The sequence below is a fragment of the Hyperoodon ampullatus genome, assembly GCF_949752795.1.
Source record: "Hyperoodon ampullatus genome assembly, chromosome: 10".
NCBI classification, from domain to species: Eukaryota; Metazoa; Chordata; class Mammalia; order Artiodactyla; family Ziphiidae; genus Hyperoodon; species Hyperoodon ampullatus.
In genome coordinates this window covers 6,555,340-6,580,275 of record NC_136923.1, presented here as the reverse complement: position 1 = coordinate 6,580,275, position 24,936 = coordinate 6,555,340, and the positions used below count along the sequence as shown (strand labels likewise).

General features: G+C 45.8%; 1 protein-coding gene across 1 annotated transcript in view; it reads left to right on the top strand.

Annotated features, from left to right (window-relative positions):
- Positions 1 to 1,348: 1,348 nt before the first annotated feature.
- ATG7 (autophagy related 7) overlaps positions 1,349 to 24,936 on the top strand; it is a gene marked incomplete at its 5' end in the record, with an annotated part of 223,312 nt that continues 199,724 nt past the window's right edge. Inside the window, 6 exons of the mRNA XM_079713922.1 lie at positions 1,349 to 1,508; positions 1,985 to 2,039; positions 8,956 to 9,073; positions 10,923 to 11,000; positions 14,380 to 14,496; positions 15,782 to 15,931. Coding sequence (XP_079570048.1) covers positions 1,349 to 1,508; positions 1,985 to 2,039; positions 8,956 to 9,073; positions 10,923 to 11,000; positions 14,380 to 14,496; positions 15,782 to 15,931 — 678 coding nt within the window. The remainder of the gene's footprint in view (positions 1,509 to 1,984; positions 2,040 to 8,955; positions 9,074 to 10,922; positions 11,001 to 14,379; positions 14,497 to 15,781; positions 15,932 to 24,936) is intronic.

The window sequence follows — 24,936 nt, the reverse complement described above, 5'->3', positions numbered from 1 at the left end:
GTAGTTGTGGCTCACAGGTTCAGTAGTTGTGGCTCGCAGGCCCTAGAGTGCAGGCTCAGTAGTTGCGGCACACAGGCTTAGTTGCTCTGCAGCATGTGGGATCTTCCCAGACTAGGGCTTGAACCCATATCCCCTGTGTTGGCAGGCGGATTCTTAACCACTGCGTCACCAGGGAAGTCCGGCATCTTCATTTTTTAATGATCCCTCAAGGTGGTGAGAGTTTGAAAACACTCAGTCGGGCATTGTCTGGTGCGTGATGCCACAAATCCATACTGAGGCAGCAGAGGGTTTAAGGACAGCCATGTGCCCAGCCACTTCGCAGAGGCTTTCGCCCTGCTCTGACCCACACTTGGCTCCTCTTTCTTGGTTTTTAGTGTGTTTATGTAGTGCTCACTTTGCATTTTACCATATCGTCACCATTGGACCAAAGCTCCTTGTCTCTAATTCCAATATCTAACAAGTTTAGAAAACTGAAAGGGGTTTAATTATCTTGGCACAAAACTCTGAGTAGATGTGAACTGTCTGTGGTTTTTTTTTTTTTTTTTTGGATTTATCTGTCTGTTGTGACTATTCATACATTCTACTGCAGAAATATTCATCTGTCTTGCGGCAGTTGGGCAGGATGGAAAGTGACCTCATCAACTTGTTCTTTTGGAACTGCGAAGCTCCTCTAGTGTTGTGCTTCTCCCCCTGGGGTCTGTGTACCCCTGAGAGTGTGCAGGCCATGTAGGGAGTTACAGTGTACACATGCCTGATTGCCAGGACAGTCAAATTTAGATTTGAGGGGGAGAATGAAATATTAAAATATATATGGTAGGGTAAAATGCAAGTTTTCTGCATTTGAAAGACAAAACATGAGATTTCGAAGAAATTCTGGTACTGTGGTTAGAGTGGGGGAAACTTCTTCATCCTCCTCGGCTGGGGTACTCAAGCACTGCCTCACTCAGAATCCAGACAGTTTGCATGGCTGTGATGCCAACTGGCTGGACTTCAGGTTTTGTGCTTGTAAAGTTCCCTAGGACAACACAGGTTGGCAGAAACTTCTGAGACTATGACCGTGTCGAAGAAGGAATAACACTAGTGCATCAGTCAGACCGACTTTAATGAGAAAGGGAGATGCACCAAAATGAAGGCCAGGAAGTTCAGTTGTGCCATAAGGAGACTAAACTTGGCAACAAAGCCAGATTCCTCAGGTTGATTTCCAAAGTTGTGTCTTCAGGCAGCCCATCTACCTCTCATTACTTTCTGTTTGTTTGTTTTGATTAAGCCCATGATTACAAATGTCATTTCTCACCATGTTTTGTGCATTGTTGCTGTGTTCTGTTTTGGTTTTAGCAGGCAGTAAAGAATGGCAGCAGTTATGGGGGATCCTGGACTCTCCAAATTGCAGTTTGCCCCCTTCAGCAGTGCCTTGGATGTTGGATTCTGGCATGAGTTGACCCAGAAGAAGCTGAATGAGTATCGGTTGGATGAAGCTCCCAAGGACATTAAGGGTTATTACTACAATGGTAGGCGATGGGGAACTCCATCTTTTGCCCTCTTCTGTTACCTTCTCTGCCCAGTATAGGGTCAGCTTTCCTTCAGGAAGGGATGTCCTTGACTTTTATAATTAATACTATTCACTGGTTTCCATTTTACTTCCTGACTTTTGACCCAAGTTCACTTTCACTTCTTTTCTCCTATGGGGAAAAGAAAGGGAGAACCTAATTTATTAATCCAAAGAATTAATACCGATTACTTAGTATTGCTGGGGGATGGGATTGGAAATATTTTTCCCAATGAGTCTTTTTTTGTATTCTTGGCAAATTCCTTGAATTCATGAAATCTGTCATCTTCTGCTATGTCCCTGTTTAGTTTGGGTGACCAGGTATTGGATGGGGCATTTTGGGCTCAACCAAAAGAGCAAAATTACTCACAAACGTTTTTGTTATAAATGCCACTATTACTGACTCGTAATTGACTATTTGATAATGCTTCTGTCCAGGTGATTCTGCTGGACTGCCAGCTCGCTTAACATTGGAGTTCAGTGCTTTTGACATGTGAGTATTTTTTGCTCAAAATCTAAAATAAAGAACACTGTTTTTTGCAAGGAATGAACGTTCTTAACCTTTATCGTAGGTGGGCCACGTGGGGCACTACAGAAGCTTCCAGTGAGCAGGGCCAGCTTCTCATGATTCTCTTGTACCTCCCATGGCACAGAGACAAGTGCTAGAGGCTTAGGACTATCTGATTCATTTTTTCAGCAGATATTTATTGCAGCCTATTAAGTACATCAATGAATACTTATTAGGCTACTTTTGTACACAAGTCACTGTGCAAGGCATTGTAGGGATATACAAAGAAACATGACATATGCCCTCAAAGAGATTTTTTTGACTAATTGGGAGCCGTGGGGAGTTGCTGGAGAGAAGAGAGACATTTGTTGACTTAATCATTGACTTATTTTCCATACATAATCCTTTCAGACCTGTCTGGTGTGGTTCTTCTCTCTTTTACGGATGAGGAAACCATGGGTTCAAAGGTAAAATGACTTGCCCAAGGTTACACGTGGCTAAATTTAGGAAGCAAGGGTAAGAGAGAAATAAACTGTATTTCTGAAGTTGCAGTCTGAGTAGCCAGGGGCATTTTGCTGTCTTCTGTAGAAACTGAGAAGCCAGGAGGGAGATACAGTTTGGGCAGGAGGTGAGTTTGTTTTAGAACATGTTGAGTTTGAGATGACAGCATCCAGTAGAAATGTCCAGGGAGCACTGGCGTCCAGGAGGGAGGGTCATCCACGTAGAGGTCCTGAGGCTGTAAGAGGGGAAGAGACTATAGCATAAGAAGAGCGAAGGGCTGGAATAGTGAATGGACCTGATTAGGGTGGGCAGGGGGACACAGAACTTACCAAAGAGATGGGACTTGTCAGAGAAGTAGAACCAGAGAAGGTGTTCTCAGGAAGGGAAGAGAGGGTCAACAGCATCAGAAGCAGAAGCATCAGAGTTCAGTGCTAGGGTTGCCGTAATTGTTGATTGGGTTGTTTGAGAAAGTAAATTCTGCACAAAAGGGTGGAGCAGAAACCATGCTGAGAGGCTTTAGGATAAGTGAGAGTTGAAGGGTTAAAGGTTTCAGGGAGGGAGGGCAGCTTTTTCCTGCTCCTGCGTGTGTCAGCTGTGTCAGGGTAGGGGATCTGGGGAAAGTGAAGAGGTGTTTGCCAGGTACCGCCTGAACATGGCGGTAGTCAAAGGTTAGGGCATCTCAAATAAAGACTCCCTAGAATTAGAAAATAAAAATCTCTTCAAAAGTCAATACATTTTTTCCCTCTATCACAATCAAATTGTGAAACTGAATTGTATAACATGAATTGAAAATGATGTTAGTCTTTATATCTTTAAAAGGTATGTGTTGATGTTTCTTGTTCCCTTCAGAGCTTTCTTGCTCCATAATAAATCCTTGTGATCGCTTCTGAAAACAAATTAAATCTTAGTTGTCTCTCTCCTGTGTTGGCAAAGACTAACTTACTTTGGAGCAATTACCAGATAATGAGGAAAATATATTCATTGTACAGCCTTGAATTATCTGGAGCTGGTAGAGGGGCAATAGCAGCAGTGTAGTCTGCTACATTAATCTGGAGAGTCCAGCGTTTATTGCAAGCTACCCTCGCTCCTGTCTATTCTGATACTAGACTGAAAGTTGTTATTTTCTGAGTTTTAATAATTTTATTCTTTGGCACAATTAATTATAGAAAAATGCAGTTCACAGAAGTTAGGTTTGATCTTGTTTCAAAGTCCAAGCATCTTAAACTTTAGCAATCCAGAAATTTTAGTTGAAGGAGGTAAGAAAATCTGTGATCCTGCAGCTATGGCTTTCACACAAATTGCTCTGTTTTCCTGGTCATAATATGTGATTTGGCTTTTGAATACTCGTGTGAGGCTCCGTGGTAGGCACTGGGGGAGATGAGCAAGAATAAGACATAGGAACCCTGGATTGGAAGCTTGAAGGCCTGGTATCTGCAGCTGATTAACTGTGTTACCTGGAATAAGTCCTTTTCGTTTTCTCAGCTTCAGTTTCCTCAACTGTAGCTCCCAGCTTCTAATATTCCTTGCAGTTTTAAAAGTTTGTGATTTTTCTGGGTCCCCTTTTCTTAGGATGATTGGTGCTGTGATTCAAATGTTTGTGTTCTTCAAAAATGCATATGTGGGCTTCCCTGGTGGCGCAGTGGTTGAGAGTCCGCCTGCTGATGCAGGGGACACGGGTTCGTGCCCCGGTCCGGGGGGATCCCACATGCTGTGGAGCGGCTGGGCCCATGAGCCATGGCCGCTGAGCCTGCGGAGCCTGTGCTCCGCAACGGGAGAGGCCACAACAGTGAGAGGCCCGCGTACTACAAAAAAAAAAAAAAAAAAAAAAAAAAAAGCATATGTTGAAAAGCCAGTGCCCCGGGTTATCATCTGAGGAAGTGGGGCTTTGGTGGGTGGTGAGGGCATGAGGGCAGGGCTCTCGTGAATGGGATTAGTGTCCTTCTAACAGAGGCCCTGGAGAGCTAGCTCTCCCCCTCCACCCTGCAAGGCTGTAATTGGAAGCAGGCAGTCTGCAACGGGAAGAGGATCTTCACCAGAACCTGACTGTGCAGACCCCTTGATCTTGGACTTGCAGCTTCCAGAACTGTGAGGGATAAATGTCTAATGTTTAGTAGCCACCCAGTCTGTGGGGTCGTGTTAACAGCCACTCAGGCAGACCAAGACAGTTAGGAAGTTTAATAAAGACACTTGGGCTCCTCAAGAGGAACGAGGTTTTTGTATCCAAATTATTTTCATTATTACTGTTCTTTCTTTGCTTTTATTGCTCAACATTTGCATGGGTTTGTAGGGAAAATCTTTATGAACTTATTCATCCAACACCGAATGCTTCTTGTATGCAGGATGTGTAGGTGTTAGGAATGAAAAGGCTTAAGAACTGGGGAACTCTAGAGGAGCTCTGGATGGAGATAGAAGACAGGTATCAGCATTACAGTGAATGCAGTGCTGGAATAAACGTGGAGAGCTAATAGTCGTTTCAGAAATACTTATTGATTGCCTCCTCTGTGTCTTGATAATAGACTGTGATGGGCCCTGGACATACAGAGAAGAATAAGATACAGTCGAAGAGCTAATAGTCCTAGTACTCTTTTATAGATGCCAAGTGTACCTCAGCTTTGCACAGGACCAGATAAATCTCTTTTACTCTGAGACCCTGGAAGCCTGATGGATCTCTGCCAGCAGTTAGCAACACAGGATCCCGTTCTCTCCATTGTTTTAAGTGAGTTATCAGTCAAGTAGTATTTTATCAGGCACCAGCCGTCTTGCACTGGAGGCTGCTGTCTAGGGTAGGGCACACTGATGAACCAGACTCCACCACGTAATGGCCCAAACACAGAGGACGTCTCTTTCTTAGCCCTTAATAGTCCAGGGTGGGGGTCCAGTCTTCTTCCCTCTTACGGCTCCATCGTCCTGGAGGGCTTGCCTTTGTGTGCTGTTGAAAACTGAATTGTCACCTTCTGGTAGCAATAGATAGAGGTGGAGGAGAACCAGAGTGAAAATCAGAAGAGACACACCCACTGTCTTAAAGGCCCTCGCGGGGTGGGGCTGTGCATCACCCCCCTCAGATTCCATCAGGGAGAGCTCAAGGCCTCACCTTTCTCCCAGGGAAGACTGGGAGACATGGTGCTGAGCTACAAGCATCAGAGAATTATTTCTGTTGAAGGAAAGGAAAATAGATTTTGGTGGACAATCTGTATACAAATTTGAAGCTGGTAAAAAAAAAAATGTCCATTCCTTTGAGGAACATTTATCTATGTAGTCATAAGAAAGATTTTTCTTTTCTAAGCCTCAAGTTGGACTTAATAAGAGAAATAGAAGGCATAATGCCTGCCCTCAAAGAACTTAAGTAGTAGCTGAGGAAATAAGACTCAGATGCGAAATCGTCTGTGCAGGGCACAGGCTCCCTTATTCTCCGCTGTCTCGCTAGCACCTAACTCAGGTCTGACGTGTACTGGTTGCTCAGGTAGTTGCTAGAGTCAGTTGCACAAGCAGTCTGAGGCCCTGGCTGTCCAAACGGGATGTGGTGTGGTTGGTGGAGAGGCACCAATGGACTCTGTTGCAAGATGTGAGGGACAGAAATTCAGACACTGTTACTGAAAGCAGTAAGTAACGCAGTCGTGCCCCCAGACCGAGTGTGACTTAGGTTCCCAAAGCTCCCCACGGGCATGTGAAGCTGTGCACACGTAGCAAAGCTTTCTCCGGGTGTGAAAAGTGACCTCTGTGCTTCTTTTCGGGGAATCTATTCCATCCCGGCCACTCCCACTGCCTGTCTGTCCTGGAGGCTCTGGCCACATGCCTGCCTTTGTCCAGGAGATTCCAGAACAGCCACGTTACTTTCCTGAGTTATCACTGTGAGACTGAGAGACATGAAGGCCAAGTGTCCAGGGGGAACATCCCCAGGCAGGCCCAGGCTTCAGGCCTTTGTAGGATCCATTCTTTACCTGGTTAGTGTGTACATTTTTGAGAGTTCACTGTTGGCTTTAAGAGCTGGGGAAGATTTCTAATTCTGGTGTTTTAAAATAGCTTTATTGAGATACACTTCACACACCATAAAATTAACCCTTTTAAAATGTACAATTCAGCACTTCTTCGTATATTCATGAGGTTGTGCAACCACCACCACTGTCTAATTCCAGAACATTTTCATCATCCCAAAGAGGAGCCCTGTACCCCTTAGCAGTCACTCTCCATTCCTCCCTTCTCCCTTTCCTCAGCGCTAGGCAACCATGAATCTACTTTCTGGCTTTATGGATTTGGCTGTTCTGGATATTTCATAGAAATGGAATCATAGGAAATTAAACTCATAAATATCCAGGATCAGGATTTGGACTAAATTCTGTAGTTTCCAAGTCTGGGGCTCTTTGCAGTCCTTATCTGAACCACCTCTTTGTAGAACGAGTGGAACTTGAACCTGGAGAAACTGCTAGAATGGCTTTCCCTCCCATTATCACTTCTGAAATTCTTTCCCTTGGCCATCTCCCCTGGGGGAACTTTAGTCATGAAAAACGCTTCTCCTTTGAAACTCAGCTTGTCCTCAGTAATTAACTCGCTCGAGGGCTCACGTCCTAGGAGTGTCGCCCTCCTGGCAGCTGCTTGCATTCTTGTGCTTTAGTTTCCTCCACTCTCAGAGCAAGGCTTTGGCCTGGCATTCGCACACCCGGGACATCTGGACTCTAGGAGGGAGGGAACCAGATTCGTCAGAGCATCCTTCCCTGTGTTTCAGCAGTCATTTCATAAAGCCACGTCTGAATGTGGAGGGCCCAGTTTACCAACGGCTCTGCTTCCTCCTTCTTCCCTCTAGGCTTAATCTTGTCCCTTTGTGATTTCTTTTTCTCCTCAAGACTACCCTTGATGTCCTTATCTCACCTGGATGAAGAATATTCTTCTGTTGGAGTACAGTGGTGACAAACGGCCTGTGACCCGCTGACTCATCAGCTCCCGGAGGAAGGCTCTGGCCTTTGGAAGTTACTTCTCTCCCAGGACCTAGCATTTGGTGGCACCTCCACACCTGTTGCACCCCTCCACACCTGTTCTAGGTTTAGATCTCTCCTTGCAGCACTCCCCACCTCCCAACCCAATTTTACTCAGACTCCAAAGGAAGAAACACTGGGTCTTTTAAACTGTGCAGCTACCATCAGTGTAATCAGTAAAAATGCATCCTCTCTGCAGTAGTTGCGACCACAGTATTCAACGACTAATGAAATGAGCACTGCTTTCATTTAACGTCTGTAACCTCTGAAACACAAGTTAATCATTTTAGAGATGAGACCAGGTTTTTCCACATCTGAGTTTGTGTTCAGAATCATCTCATCCTTCTCCTCCCCTGACCTTGATGACTCTGAGGCCTTCAGCGACAGTGCAGAATGTGACACACATGTGGCACAACATGGCCACACAGGTGGCCCGGGTGCAGCGTGTCTGATTTCATTGTTTGGCTCCGACGCCCACGGGGCCGTGCCCCGCAGCAGCTCCATGCACAGCCTGTTTGTGGCAGGAGAGGGCATGGGGCAGACGGAGGAGGGAGGCGTGCCCCTGCCCTCAAGGAGCTTACTGTCCTCAGGGTGGGTGTGTGAACGTTGGTCTTGAAAACACTCTAAAATAAATTATGCTTGTTACCAGAGAAAGGCAGGATGGATGGCTTCCTGGAAGAGGAGGGTTTGCAGCAGGGCGTTGACACCTGAGAGTGCTTGAGTGGGGAGTGGGCAACACAGTACCTTAGAGTCAACCAGTTCTGATTTGAGACCCCAGCTCTGCCTAGTATGTGACCTTAAGCAAGTTACTTAAACCTGAAGTCAGAGAACAAACTCTTCTGAGAACTGAAACCTTGTATAGTTCTTGGCACAGTAGAAGCACCATAAATCATGTTTCCCTTTCAGGTGAGAGATGGGAAAGAATTTTTTAAAATGGGAAAATAACTTATATTTGGGGGCAGTGGAAGAAGAGCATGCCGAGGGATTAGGGGAAGGGGAATATAGAGGCTTTGGGGGGTGGGGTATAGTGCCTGTTTTTACCTCTTAAGCAATGATATTCGTCTTTTTTTTTTTTTTTTTTTTTTTTTTTGTGGTACGCGGGCCTCTCACTGTTGCGGCCTCTCCCGTTGCGGAGCGCAGGCTCCGGACGTGCAGGCTCAGCAGCCATGGCTCACGGGCCCAGCCGCTCCACGGCATGTGGGATCTTCCCGGACCGGGGCACGAACCCGTGTCCCCTGCATCGGCAGGCGGACTCTCAACCATTGCGCCACCAGGGAAGCCCAATATTCATCTTTTTCCAAAGAAATATGAATCAGTCTTCTCTTTGCCCTGCAGAGCGCTGTCCTTGTCTCCCCTTGTAGTCTGGTTTGTTTGTCAGTCCCTGGCTCTCTGAGTCCCAGCTGTGCCTGTTAACCGTGTTTCTCTGTATCCAGGAATGCTCCCACACCAGCCCGCTGCTGCCCGGCGGTTGGAACGCTGTATAACACCAACACACTCGAGGCTTTCAAGGCTGCAGATAAGAAGCTACTTCTGGAACAAGCAGCAAACGAGGTTAGCTGGGAAACATGAGGTACCTGTCACATTTTCCATGGTCCCACAGGCATGATGCCCCTGATCGTGAGGTGCATGAGTCTGTTATGGAAGCTAGTATATAGCCAGTATTCAAGCGTAACTGTGGGCTTCTGCGTTGACAGGCAGGTCGGGGGAGACAGCGAGGCTCTCGCCTGGGGATGGGCTGGAAGGGCAGGGCAGGGTGTGAAAGCTCTGCTGCTGACCTCCAGTTAGCGTTCTGCAGCAGCCTGACCTCTCTCTGTGAGTTCTGTTCCTGTGTCTGAATGCACTTGGGTTCTCTGTTCTTTGTGCCCCTTGAAGAGGCTTTCTAGTTCTAAGCACTGTAATGCTGTCGTAGCTGATCATGTAGTCTCTCCAGTATCCTCAGGGCGGAATCTAAATGGCTCCGTCTCATTTACAAGGCTCCCTGTGGCCTGGCCTCTGTGGCCCTGTGGCCTTTCTGTCCTGTCCCTCTTGCCCTCGCTGTCTTTGATCCAATCATAGCAAATCACTTAGAATTCCTTCCTTCACCACTTTTTTGTTCTCTCCTCTCTCCTTGGGACATGATGTTCTCTGTGCCTGGAATGTCTTTCTTTTACTTCTTCACATCTGAGTTAGTGTGAGGAATAAATGAGGGGCAGTTTATCCCAGCCCCTCTAACACCCACTGAGTCGATGGTCTTCACACGAGTCTTAGAAAAGAGTCTGATTTATGTGAGGGTCGTGGTCAGAGAGGGAAGTCTCCTGCCTTTGGCCTGAGGAGGGAGTCCTTCCCGTCCCCTGGGTTGGGTGACCATGGTTGATTAACTTGGCCTGAGGCTCAACTGCTCCTGGGCTCCTGATTTGGCTGCACACGTCAAAGGCCGACTCCAAAGAGGTGGGTCAGGTCTTAGGCCATCATCGAAAAAAGCACGTTGCTCCCCACAGGAATCCTACCCCCATCCCTCATCCGAGGCTCAGCCTCCCCCAACCCCCAGCAGTTCCCGGCCCACCCTGGTTTTTCAGAAGGGGGGCCTGCTCTCCTGTGGTCCAGCTCCTCCAAGGTTATTATTTCAATAGCAGGAACTTCTGTTTCCTTGTTGCCCTCTTCCACTCACATGTGGGCATTGGCTCTTATTGACACAACTGTTTGTCTTGCTTAGTGACACAAAGTTTAGCAACTAATCTTCACTACCAAAACATCTTGCAATCAGTAGCTGCTGAGCAGGACCAGCTTCTGCTTCCAGTCACAGTCCATGCTGAGTATCCATACTCTTGATTTTTTTTCCTCTTCAGGGAAAGATAATCCCAAATAAGACTTTTAAGAAATCCCTGTACATAGTTCAAATCACTGCCTCCGGAGCGCCTCCCTGGCTCCTTTCCCTCTCGTGTCCTTAGCCGAGGTCAGGGCTCCTCCCAGGAACTGTCCGTCCTCCTGTGAGGGGACCTACCTGCTGCCTAGTGGTGCACAGGCATTGACGCCTGGCTCTCTCACAGCCTGTTAGCTTCTAGAGGGTGGGGACTGTGTCTCCTATTGCTGTAGCCCCGATGTGCTTGCTCTGTAGTTGAGAATAAGTAAATATTTGTTGAAGGAAGTAACGAAGCCGTAAACAGGCTGGTTGCCTCCTCTGATGCTGAGCCCCACTGAGAGGAGGCTTCTGGGTTCTCTGACTTTCCTCAGTCTGTGCAGGGAGTGGGGCTGGGGGAGAGGCAGCGTGAAGGGGGCAGAGTGAGTGGTGACGCACGTCACCGCCCATGATGAGTGGTGCTGGGCCTGCGGGCAGGAAGGGCTTGCTGCCGGGCAGCTCCACGTGTGTCTGGGAGGGAGGAGGCCCTGGAGCCTGCCTTGATGCTTTTCCTTCTTCTGGCAGATCTGGGAATCCATCAGGTCGGGGGCTGCTCTTGACAACCCTGTCCTCCTCAGCAAGTTCCTCCTCTTGACATTTGCGGTAAGTCCACGGACTCGGCTGCATCTAGACTGCTGACTGCCCTGGCCAAGCCCAGTGTGCCAGTGGGGCAGTCTGCTCTCTTCTCCCTGAAGCTTTTCCCTTGTGTTAGTCAAGTCATGGCTGTTAAAGAAATGCTCTGTTAGTGGCCGGATGGTGCTGGCCCTTACCACTGATGCAAAATTAATTCATTCTTACTGATCGTACTGGTGGCTGTTGCCCGACTCTCATCATTTGGGATGTGACAAAGTCGGGTTCCAGACCACAGTTCATCATTGCTAATGTTCATCATTGCTAATGTCTTCGTTAAGTTCAGCGCCGCAGAGCTCAGTTGCTGGGTCCATCGACACGAGGAACGGGTAACGACTCGGGGATCTTAGCCATTCCCAGGTGGCTTCTAGATGAGAGGTGATCACCCTACATAGCTTGTCCACACAACTGTTTTTTTAAGAAAGAAAAATATTTTATGCAAGTGAGACCTAATTAAAGTGAACCTTAAGGGCAGCCTTGAAGAGGAGAAAAAAATCACATTATGGTAACATCTGCTGCCTAGGGAAGCAGGGGAAGGATCTGGTCGTGGTGATGGGGAAAGTGGGAGGAAGGTAAGGGCTGATTGTAGGAGTACCAGCTACATGCACACGTGCACACACGTGTGTGTGTGTATATATATATATCGTGTGTGTGTATCCATATATTTACATATGAAACTAATTTATCCTTTATAATTATGTTGACAATATAATATTCTGTCAAGTGTATGTTCTTTAGACTCGGGTATGTCTAGGTTGTTTTCAGTCTTCACTATTATAAAAAAATGTGACAGTGAACAACGTCGGCCATGCTGATTTTCTTTTCCTCTTTATTTCTTTATAATACATTCTTTGCGGTGGGCATGTAAACGTACTGATGTTGACACGTATTAAGTGTGTTGGCTGTTTCACCCGAGCTTCATCCGTTTTGGATATTAACCCTCTTCCCTACATTTTTCTTCCTTTTTTTGTTTGCCAAGTTATAGGTCTTGCCTTCTTCATCCCCCACGAACTAGTCCTCCATTTCCTCCTCATGCTGCCTCTCTGATGTACCGCCCAAGGCAAAGGAGAGAGAGACAGGGTCCAAACTGGAAGCGATACCCCGGGGGGCCATCTACAAGGAGCACATTTTCCAACAAGTTAAAATGCTTTCTGTGTGATAGTGGGGAGATAGAAAAAGGTTCAAATTCTTCAGGAGATTACTAGGCCCAATTTGGCATTGATAATTTGTAAATTTGAGTAATTTTGTAAGCTCACTACTAGGATAAATATAAGCAGTGCTAATTAAAGACTTTTGGTTTTTTTACTTTAACATCAATACATTTTCTATACCAAGAATTCTAGTTAGTATAATCTAATTGACAATTTGCATTTAACTGAGAAAATAGTATTAGCTCCCACTTAAAGTTTTAAGGCATTTCCCAGAGTCATTATGTGCATTGGCCCTGTTGCCCTTTCTACTGAGCATTCTTAGCCTGACTTTAAAAATATTAAAAGTCTCTGTCTTAAAAAATCATCAGACACAAAGGGCTTTATGTTTAATGTAATCGAGATCCTTTGTGTCCCCCCAAAATTCTAAGAAATTCAAGCCTTTTGACTTTTGAAGATGACTTGATGAAGCTTCTTAGAAACTGTGAAGTCCTTCATCTTGAATTGTTTAACCTTTTACTAAAGATCAATTATGACAAATCATTTAAATACAAGGAAGAGAGAATAATCTCTGGAGGTGTTTTCTGCTTTCCTTTCTACTCTTTTTAGGACTCAAAGGTACAGACACTTTATTAATTTCAGTTTTTCAGTTTGCTTTGCTGTTGTCAAAGGGAATTTGTTCTTAGTTGATCAATTAATGGGCAGGATTAAAGACTGTGGAAACTATAATTACTAGACTTTTTCATGTGGACACACGTTTATGTGTAAGTTTATATTTAAAAAGTCAACTAGTATGACTCCATTTACTTGAAAAGCCCAGAACAGGCAAATCCATAGAGACAGAAAACAGACTAGGGGTTTCCAGGGGATGAGAGTGAGGTGAATGAAATGTTTCTGTGAATGGTATTTCTAACTAATAAACCAATGGGGAGCTTCTACTCTTGGGGTTTCTTTTTGGGGTGATGCATATGTTCTGAAATTGGTGGGGATAGTGATACAACCGTGTCACTATAGTAGAAAACCACTCGTACGCTTTAACATGGCGACTTTCATGGTAGGTGAATTATATCTCAATGAAAAGTCGTCAACCAGCCATCCCCTCTTTATTCTTAGCAAGATTCGAGAGGAAATATTAAGTAGCCAAGTAAACTGCATAGTGCTCAGTGGTAACAGACTGGCGGGGAAGCTGTCAGATACCCACACAACCATGGGGTCCTCCCATGTGAGTGCCTCAGGCCACACCTGGTGTAGGAATTCAGAGGCGAGAGCATTTGACCTGAGTGGGAATGGCATCTAGAACAGCCTCACGGGTCACTGCCCCTGCATCACCTCCCCTGGTCAGGGGGCAGCCACATACACCCCTGAAGGTGCGACCTCTTATAGCATCGATGCTCCTTAGCTCATAGAAACTCTTCTGTGACTCATACAGCTAATCATATACTTATTTTATCTCTGCTCCCTGCAGAGACTGAGCTGTCCAAGGGCTGGACTGGGTTTTATTCATCTTCTTATTGTCAGAGTGTCTAACATTTTGCCTTGTACACAGCAAGTGCTTAGTCGTTGACTTGAGTTTCACCAACGTGGCATTTCTGAAAACGGCATTATATTATCTCAGGCATATATAGGGTATGAATAGCACATTTTAATAACTTTTAATAGCTTGCTTAGTTCATTCAGTTGTGAAAAGAGTGGTACCTGTTTGGAGGTCGTACCTCCCCAGCTGGCACCCTATGTACACGTGGAACCGAGGACAGGAGCCTAAGTCCTAGAAGTAGAATTCTGCTCTCCTCTCTGCCACTTAGGATCTTTGTTTCGTTCAAGCTTTTTCACCCCTCTCTAAGCTTCAGTTTCCTGTCTATAAAATGGGACGATAACGGTTACCTCCCAGGGTGATTTTGTGTATTAAACAATGATGCCGACAATGTCAGTTACTTACTGAATACTTCCTGTTAGCAAGTGGCTGATAAAATATATTATGTCTGTCATGATATATTAGTGTGTGGTGTGTGGGAATATTTTGGATGAACACAGAGTTTCCAAATCCTATCATGAGTTCTGCTGGAGATGAGAATTTCTGACAAGCTGGTTGTATCTTGCATGCATTAAATTTTTCTGTCTTACGTAGCTACTGGGAAGTTAAATTAATTGGTGCATTTCAGTGTAACCATTGGCGCTGTTCTGATATGTTATATTGCTTCTTCTAGGATCTAAAGAAGTACCACTTCTACTATTGGTTTTGCTGCCCTGCCCTCTGCCTTCCAGAGAGTATACCCCTCATTCGGGGGCCAGTGGGCTTGGATCAAAGGTTCTCACCACCACAGGTATCAACAAATAAAACAAAATGCAGGTAAAACTGGGTTTAACGTGCATGAATAGTTTATCTAGCTCATTCTAAAGACACGCCAGCACTCGTCTGGATGAAGAGGTGGTTCCTGTGGAATCCTCCAAAGCTGGTACTGGAAGCAGACTTACTTGCACAATGTCTGTAAGCGCGTTTTGAAGAGTGAGCAGCACTCCTCCAGGTTCTCAGCAACATTTGTTAAAATGCTAAAAGCCAATAGGGAGGAATTACGGAAACGTTTTGAAAGACTGCAGGAATTTTCCAAAGTGTGGTCTCCACTCTCAGTGTGGGGATCCTGAGGCAGTATACTTCGGGGGGAGGGTCTTTGAAACCAAATAGAAGATCTCCTCCTTCCTTTGTGCCAAGTTGCAGAGCTTCTACATTAAGAACAGTACGTGCAGAGCTAGTCTTTGCAGTTGAAGAAAGATAGTAAGGTCATTAGAGATGGTTCCCAGAAAAGCAATGAAAATAATCAGGTTGGTAGAACACAGACCCTCACCCGCCAAATTCTGATTGTTGTTGAGGCAAAGATTGAGTGGCAAGGTGACTTGAATTCATGAAGCGCGACATTCGCTAAAACCCTGAATTCTGAAGCCAGGGAGCAGCCCTTATTAATTAAAAATAATAATAAGCTCAGTTACTAAGACAAGTCAAAGGTGGTGGTTTTGTGGAATTAATTTTCTAAGGAGAAATGTAAGTGGGAGAAAAAGAGTATTCCTGGGGATTGACTGGTGATGGATTTGAGGTTTCTTTTAATGGGGACAAAAATGTTCTCAAGTTATTGGGGTGATGGTTGCAAATTCCTGTGAACATGCTAAAAACAACATTGAATTGTGCACTGTGAATTAGTCAATTGTATTGTAAGTGAAGTAAGCATGCGTCAGTAAAGCTGTTAAAAATTATAGAAAGGGTCAGGGAAAAATTCATCTGTGGTAGATTCATGCTTGGCTATCACAGGAGAGATAATGTTCAGCTGCTTCTCTAAACCTTTGTGGTGACATCTTAGGGAACCGGGAGCCATCATGCTGTTCCATACAATGTCCCTTTATGCCCCTGTCTGAGACACTTCACCATGCATGTGGAAAGCATCATATAAAAGTGAGGTGGTATGATTTGGGGCGCTCTTAGTTTGTTTGCTGCAAAAGTGTGATCAGCCATTTACAGTCTTCTGGCTTGAAAGTAATACCTTTTATTTTATTTTAATTTTTAGCTCAGAACTAGATATGTAATTGTCTAGAGAATAACTCAGTGTTTCCTGTTTTCAGATTCAAGCCCTTGAACGAGCATATGATGATCTTTGTCAAACAGAAGGAGTCCCAGCCCTGCCTTACTTCTTAATCAAGTATGATGAGAACATGGTGCTGGTTTCCTTGCTTAAACACTACAGTGATTTCTTCCAAGGTCAGAGGACCAAGGTCAGAGAAACTTTGAGTATCATTTTATTACCCAGTAAGAAAATCTGATGTTCATGTTATGATAGACCACTGCAAAATTTGTACTCGTTTAGGTTTCTTAAGCCCTACAAAGAACGTTTCAGAACCTTTCTTTATCTTTACCCTCTTCCACCCCTGCGGTTCCCAAATCAGCTCCTCCGCCAGATTTTCTTAGCTCTGTGACACCTCAGAGTAATTTTGGATTCCTCACTTCCTCTTAGTGGTAAAGTTATTTCAGTTTTTCTTCCTGATACATTTTGTATCTATATTTTCATTTATTGCCAGCGCTACCATGGTAGTTCAGGTCCTGGTCCTCTCACGCCTGGACAGTGAGAGTCTCTTGCTTCCCCATGGGAAGGACCTCCCTCAGACCCCTCACGTTCCCTGTGTCATTCACGGATCAAGAGTTCACGGTGTCTTCCTTCTGCCTCCAAACCACCTTGCCTGCCTCACCTTCCACTGTTTTCCTTACAAACCATTGCTCCGGCTAAGATTCTCTGTTTTCTGCCAGACATTCCGCCTAAGCAGATACACCTAGAACTTTTCCTCCATCTCTCTTTGTCCTCGTGTTGTTATCATCTTCCTGAAATAGGCCCTGCCTGTGGGGATTCTAAGAAACTCTCTCCCCTTGTTGAAACCCTGCCTCCACAGTGAGGCCTTCTCATGGTGTGGCAGGTGTGACCTGTCCCCTCTGAACTCACTGCCCTTGCCCCCCGACCTCCCCCTTGCCTGCTCCACTCACTCGCTTGCATACACTGCCTTTTGTGCTGTTAGACTGTAAGCTCTCAGAGGGCAGGGACCAAGTCTGATGTATCCGTGTCAGTGCAGTGGCCAGCCCTTGTCCCAGGCCCTGAATACAATTCTTTTGAATGAGGGAAAGAGTACTGTGTCTTTTCGATGTGATGAGGTACATAGTAAGGTGTCTTAGCCATAGCAGACACTGAAAGTTAAAAATAAAAAAATTCATGGGCCTCCCTGGTGGCGCAGTGGTTGAGAGTCCGCCTGCTGATGCAGGGGATACGGGTTCGTGCCCCGGTCTGGGAGGATCCCATATGCCGCGGAGCGGCTGGGCCCGTGAGCCATGGCCGCTGAGCCTGCGCATCCAGAGCCTGTGCTCCGCAACGGGAGAGGCCACAACAGTGAGAGGCCCGCGTACCGCAAAAAAAAAAAAAAAAAAAAAAAAAAAAAAAAAAAAAAAAAAAAAAAAAAAATTCATGATGCGTATTATGCAGTTTTGAAATTAAGTGGGAGAATTTCAGTCGCTGTGTAGATGTATCAGAGCTGAAAAGAGACAGGCCTCTCCCTGATGCCCTGACTCTTCTTAGCCTGAACTTCAGATACCTTTTTGTAAGTACACTTTTTTTCTCAAACACATTAGCATTTTGTTTTCCAGAGGGAGCCCTGTTTAAATTGATGACTGAGGACTGGATTTTTATTAAAATTCTCCCCACGACCACCACTCCAGGCATGTTCACGGAACTGTAGCTAAATCAGTAGCCATGAGACCAACCATTGCTGATTTGAAGCCCAGTCGAGGGCGAGGCCATGTTGTGAAGGCAGGCGGGGTGAAACGGCCTGGGTGTCAAAGCAGCTGGATTTCATGTTGTGTGTGGTGGTTGCATGGTCCTCCCCAGAGGGCAGCTCTACTGAAATAACAGTTTGCAGAGCATGTGACAGTTTAAAAGGGGCTTTCATGTACTGGATCATGTAATAACTTGATGAGATAGGTATTCTCAGTATCTGCATTTTCTGTTTGACAAAAATGAGACTCAGAGTCACACGGCCGAATTGTCTCATTCCAAAACCTTTGCACTTTCTTCCATTCCATTCTCATGTCACTGGGGGAGAGGTGGTCCCTGCTTGACATTTGGAATCAAATAAGTCTGGCTTTGATACCCAGCATTGCCACCTAGTAGCTCCGTGAACCTGGGGAATTTGCACACCCTTTCTTCACCTGGGTTTACCTGTTCTGTGGTGCTAATTCTACCTCCTACACGGCTGCTGAAGGTGAAATGTGATGATGTGGATAAAATGCCCAGCATACAGCAGGTGCTCACTTTCTTTCTTTCTCAGCAGCAGCCAGTTTTTTTTTTTTTTTTTGCGGTACCTGGGCTTCTCACTGTTGTGGCCTCTCCCGTTGCGGAGCACAGGCTCCGGACGTGCAGGCTCAGCAGCCATGGCTCACAGGCCCAGCCGCTCCGCAGCATGTGGGATCTTCCCAGACCGGGGCACGAACCCGTGTCCCTTGCATCGGCAGGCGGACTCTCAACCACTGCGCCACCAGGGAAGCCCTATCAGCAGCAGCCAGTTTTTAACGACTGGACGACTCTCTGGAGTCTCCATTGAAGCAGTCTTGGTGCGTTCGCCAGGGCCCCGACCTGGAGGCCAGCCGCTGGCCAAGTCAGACACAGATCCTTCGCTTGGCTAAGGTTGATCTCAGGAAAGCCTGGCATGGCTTAGCGCATATACCGAGCACCTCCTATGAGCCAGAAATTATGAAATATGATTATACCTGTTCTTGCCTTCTAGGGGAGATGAGACATTGACTTGTGGAAAGTTAACTAGAAACTCAAGTCACGGAAGAGAAGTGCCAACGAAATAATATGGATGATACTTTTGGTTGTTTATCTGTGCATCTGTGCCCAGTCTGGTTGTAGGCAGGATCACCAGAAGCTGTGCAGATTGGTGGGCTCTTAGGAGTTTCATGGCCTCCTGGCAGACCTCCCTTCTGTGGTCCTGAATGTCCCATCCATTCCCCACACTGCTGCCCAAACGCATTTTCTAACACAGAAATTGCATTGTGTCACTCTTCTACTTAAAACCCTTCCTTGGTTCCTGTTGACTTCAAGATAAAGTTAGAAATAATTAGCCTTCAATGCCTCCTCAAACCTGGCACCTGCCTATCCCTCTAGCCTTACCTTCTGATGCTCCCTGAGATGCATCCTATGCTGTGGCTGCAACTGTGACCTCCAGACGCCCCTAATCCCCCCATCTTCCCTCCATCTTCCCACCTTCAGTCACGCCTGTCCGTTGTCCCTCCTGCACCTGGCTGATGCCTCACCCCACCCCCTTTCCGGTTCATCACCCCTGGGGAGCGCTGGCAGATTCCTTGTACTGTTTGATATCCCTTTTCTGTGTCCTGGTAGCAGCCTCTCTCCTGGCAGTGACTGGGCTCGCATGTAATCTTGGTTTGCTGCTTGTCTGCCTTGCCCGTATCACCGACCAGCCCGTGAGCAGTGTTAGCACAGAGACCGTGTTATACCCCACAGCGCGTCCTCTGCATTTAGCGTAATGCCAGACACTTAATGGCCACATGGTGTGTGCATGTAGAGAGGAGAGAGTTCCTTGTGGACAGGCAGAATCACTTGTGGACTTGAGCAGAGCCCTGAAGAAATGATTTCTGTGAAACCTATGTATCACTTCACTTGAGGTCACTCCGGCCTTTATGGCATGGATCTTTTCACTTACTTTCACATAATGCCAGTTGCTCTTTCGTGTTCCTTGAGTCATGAAGTTTCTTTGAAATTTTTTATCCTGTTCTTCCACAAATAGGCATTGTTTTCAGTGTGAGCTCCCGCAGTTGTGCTCTGGCTTCATATTTTATTTCCTGCCTCCTCTTACCAGGACTTTGACTCCCGAGAAGCCACTGTTCCTCTGTGAGCTCTGGTGTCCTCACGGATAAGATGGAGAACTGTTGGAATCCCTCCAGGTTTCTCTCTTTTCAGTTTGTTTTCTCTTCCGGGGGAGTCTGGTGCCCACGACCCTAGTGACCACATTCTCCAGCCTGAACCTCCTCTGGACCCCGGACTGCGTTATCCAACCCCCTGCTGCCTTCTCCAGCTCCTCGAATTCAGTATCTCCAAGCTGAACTCATGATCTTCGCCCAAGTCTGGCCCTCTTCTGGGCATCGCTGTCTTGATGACACCGTCATCCATCCAGTCACGAGAGCCAGAAATCTGGGCAGCTTGCTAGACACCTCTCCATCCTTTACCACCCCCGTGTCCCATAGATTTTGTGTCCTAAACTTCTGTCGGTCTGCCGCCTTTGCGTTTCTTCTGCCAGCACCCCTATCTGAGCTTCATGGTCTTTCATCTGCTTTCCTGCAGTACCTCCTAATGGGGCTCCTTGTGCTGCTCAGGCCTCCCCCAGTCCATCCCCATGTCACCCCAGGCAATCCTCTGAAAAGCACATCTGATCATGTCACTCTCAGAATGAAGCATAGCAACGCCTTCTCTCCCGTGCTCTAAGAACAGACACCTAATTCCTTCACGTGGCGTACAGGACTCCTCCTGGCCTGGCCCCTGTGTGGATCCAGCCCCGAGTCCTTCTGTGCTCCCCTCAGAGGTGCTGGGTGCCCGCCTGCTGCAGGGCTTTTGCACGTGCCTCTGGCCCGGAACTCCTGTCTCCTTTCTCTCCTTCTGCCTCTTCTCTCCCCACCTCCACGCCTCCCCTTTGCCCAGTGAAGTGTTCACTCTTTCTTCAGATTGAAACTCACTCATGATTCCTTGGGGAAGCCCTCCCTGACCTCTGTGCAGAGGTTTACGCTGCCCGTAATGGGTTCTCCTGGGGCTGTGTGGCTCCTCTTTGTAATATTTAGCACAATGGTATTGTACATTTTCTTGAGGGACCTTTGATCTTCTTCTCCCATGTCAGCGTAAGCTCCGTGAGGGCAGGTATCCTGTCTGATTTTTCACCATTGCATCTACATCCCGTGGTATCATGTCTGGTGTGTAAATACAAAGGGGGACTGAGGGCGTGAGTGCATGAGTTGTGCGGATTGGAGCTCACATATGTGAAGTACCTGGGTCAGTGCCCCTTACATAGGAGGCCTTCAGCAAGCGGTAGGTTACTCCTAATAGGGCTCATGATAAGTGTTCTCTTTCATATGGTCTTCTGATTAAGGCTGTGTTGCTTATAAAGGCGTTCCCAAATTGTCTGTGCACCTAAAGTCAATAGGTAGTATGAGTCGTAGACGTGCTTGGTGGTCGGACAGGAGACAGAGTATGGGGGAGGTGTGTGATTTGCTGTGGGGAATTTAGAGCAGTAGTTCTTAATTTGAGGAAGGGATGATGGTCAGACGTATAACCTCTGAGAATTTGGTGGAAGCAATCGATCCTTGCCCACCAAAAAATAAGCATCTAATATCTAACGTCAGGGGATCCACAGAACACTGAAATGCATTCCTGGATCCTCTTTGGGTCCCTGACTTAGAGGAACATGAAGGGAAGGACAGGAGTTAGCCTGCCCTGGTGGGGAGAGAAGGCTGTGGGATTGCTGAGATTTGGAGGTGGGTGGCCCATCTGTGTTCCCAGCCAGAGCTGGGACCTTTGCACCTGGAGGTACTGCCTGTTCAGGTCCGGAGCCCCAGCTCGCTGGGAGGGAGTGGGTGCCTGTACCTGAAGAGGGCGCACTGTCCACTCAGTCAGCAGCGGCTGCGGTTACCCCGTTCTGAGTTCTGACTGTGTGTCCAGCACAGAGCTGGTCACTCGTGGTGTCAGTAATCCTTCCAACACCCTGCAGAGTGAGTAGTATCCTTCTCACTTTATAGATGAGGAGAATGGAAATGAGGCTGGGGAATGGTGGCCCCTTCACATGTGAATTATCTTACCCCCTGTAGTCAGAATGCTTCCCACAGTGGGAAAAAGAGCATCCATGTTTTTCTCAGCAGCTCACAGCATGACATGACACAGTAGGAAGGCCAGATGTTGGGTCCACCTGCGACCTTGTGGGCTGTGACCTCTGAGTCTCCGTTTCCTCCCCCTCTTCTGCGTAAGATGGTTGTGAGAATTAAGATGACGGATATAAACAGGCTTTGTTAGGTTTTACTCACATGTTATAATTGTTCTCATTGTATTTTCTTAGAATACATTTGTCAGCTTTCATTTTCAAAGGAAAATGATTTTCTGTGGACAGACCTCCATCTCCAGCTATTCTTTATAGATGGACTTTTGAGGTCCTGAGTCAATGCAGCCAACTTTGCCTTTACCAAAGGAAGGCATACTTTTCTTGCCTTTTTGGTTTTAACAGAAACCTGGAGAAATTAGGCATGGCCTGCCTGCAGGAGAAGTCCTTCCGGAAATTTTCAGAAGGCCCCGGAGCATCCAGGAAGGTTTGACCAGTTCACTAATGATGCTTTCTTTAAAGTAAAGCTGAGTAGCAAGTGCATCTTTGATTGGTTTCTTCTCGTTTCTTGGATGACTTAACGGTTGTTAAAGGTGATCGCTAGGGGATCCCTTAATGCCAAACTCCTTTGACTGTTACTTGTAGTTAAAAATACCTGTTACATTGTGATTCAATAATCATATTTATGTGTGTCTTCAGATGTATATACACACGCATAGAAAACTGAGGCAAAACTTTCACAAAATAATACTTTGCTAGGGGCTATGTACTCTGTTTTCTATCCTGTTTCTGTCTTTTGAAAAATGCTAGTTGAGACCCAGTGAGTGATTTAGGACTCGCAAATAGCTCATCACGTAGAGTTTGGACAGTGCTGTGTGCCCACTTCGAGAATACTGGCAGGTAAATGAGCTGCACTTGGTGTGGTTCCATTCATTATTTTTATGTCCAGCTGTATCTTTCTGTTTTTAAAATCTCACAACGCTCTTCAATTAAGTTTTTGGAGTTTTTTTAAGTAAACACTTTGTGTATTTCCTTCTAATCTTATGTGCATTTTTCTAAAGGCTAAGATTCTACTATATTCTGTTTTATTTTAGTATTTTAGCATAATATGAAACTCTACATTAACATCCTTTTTAATAAATTTGTATGATAATGTATTTACCAAGTTTTTGACATTTAGGTTTCTCATAATTCTTCACTTTTAGGAGCTTCTTTGTGCATGAAATCCCATACTCCCCTCCCCTTGTATTTTGAATTATTTATTTCCTTAGGAAAAATTTCTAGATGTGGAATTACTGGGTTAAGAGTTTGAACATTTTAAGGTTTGTAATTGGTCGCATGCTGGTAAATGTTTGACAGTGGGCTCTTGGCGATGTGGGTACCCTGATTTTGTAGTGTCTGCTTACTTCCGTGGTCTCAGCTCTCCCACCGTGGCCCATTTCGGGCTCCCCGTGTGAAGTCACAGGCTGCGGAGCTGGGGAGAGATTGGACCAGTCGGCTCTCCCAAGCCTTGGGGCCCCTCCAGCACCACTGCTTATAGTAACTGTGGCCACAAGCTGCCGACTTTTTCTCCTGCCGCATTGAATGTTCTGTACATTGCCACACATTCAGTAGGCTGAAAATGGGCCTTGTTTAAGTTCTGCTTTCCCTCGAAGAAATGACTCCACTATGGGTCACGGGGCCACCGCACTGTTGCAGCAGTTCTGGTGGTTACGCTGAAACAGCCCCTGTCACTATCCCGTTGCCAATCCTCAAGGAAAGCTTGCTTGATTGAGTTTTACTTCTTTCTTCAGAGCAATTATTTTTTTATTATTTCTTTAAGGAAGATGTTGGGGGTAGGAGTTTATTAATTAATTTATTTTTGCTGTGTTGGGTCTTCGTTTCTGTGCGAGGGCTTTCTCTAATTGCGGCGAGCGGGGGCCACTCTTCATCGCGGTGCGCGGGCCTTTCACTATCGCGGCCTCTCTTGTTGCGGAGCACAGGCTCCAGATGCGCAGGCTCAGTAGTTGTGGCTTACGGGCCTAGTTGCTCCGTGGCATGTGGGATCTTCCCGGACCAGGGCTCGAACCCGTGTCCCCTGCTTTAGCAGGCAGATTCTCAACCACTGCGCCACCAGGGAAGCCCCAGAGCAATTACTGAAGATTAAATATTTGGGAAATGTTTTGTAATTTTGACAACATTAGCCTTTAATTCTAGGGCTGTAAAATCTTTGGACAAGAGCAATAAATAGCAGAGGAGCAATAATTGGTCTGTGTTAGCGGGGCTCTTTCTTCTCTTAGTGATCTCGGCATCTTGGCAGCCATCTGTGACATCGCCATGCATTAGATATCTGAACTTTTTCCCTAAACTTTTAAGACACATAATCTCCCTTGTGCATTTCCCGTTATATTGAGTGTTGGGTAATAGACAGCCATTTGTCAGATAAGCATGTTTTTTGGCAATGTGGAAATTTCTCCACACACTCAAGTTGACAATTTTGCCCTCTTTTCTTTCTCATTTTGTACTTTTTCAGCAAATTGCTGGGTGGATTGCAGCCAGATCATTACTGAACAACTTCAATGAATTGTATGCCCTCAGCCAAGGAGAAAAGAGTGTTTATTTCATAAACCTTCTAAACAAAGGGTTTTTTTGCAATGACATTTTGTTTCTTTCTGCTGATGTATTGTAAAAGGAAGAGATTTGCCCAAGTTCACACAATGAATTTGTGGCAAAGCCAGTTCTAGAATCCAGACCTCCTAGCCAATTGTTATTTCTGACTGCCATTAAAAAAAATCTGTTTACCCATATAGTTAAACTGGCTTACCCAGCCTTGTATGGACTAATTCCTATAATGATTGAGGTTCTGGATTTGGTTCCTAAAGCACTTGAAGATTTTGGAGTCACTTTTGAATCATCAAAGGAAAATTAAATGGTATTCAGCCTAGTGTCAAATGGATTCTGTCATTTTCCAGTCCGGATGCTTGCTCTTTGTACTCATGCATGCCTCGTGTGGGTAGGAGAGTTACTTTAAGGCATTTTCAAGCTGACCTCCCTTTACGAGTAACTGATAAATTTCTCTTTAGTGGTTCATTCCTTCTCTGTAACTCATTTTAGGTCAGGTTGCTCTAAGAAATTTATTCCTGGTCTTCTCAAAAAAGATTTCTTTTTCTTATTACCTTCCTGCCTCATTGCCTTTGTATTTAGTGTCAGAAATATACTCATTCTTTGAAATTAGGCATCCACTTGTGGTATCTAAAGTAACATTCTAATTTATATAATTTAAACATCACTTAGTCCCAACTCTACAATTGCAGATGGTAAAACCTAGACCCAGAGAATATTTGATAAACTAGAGAAGATAACCTTGAAACTGAAGGTAGGTAACT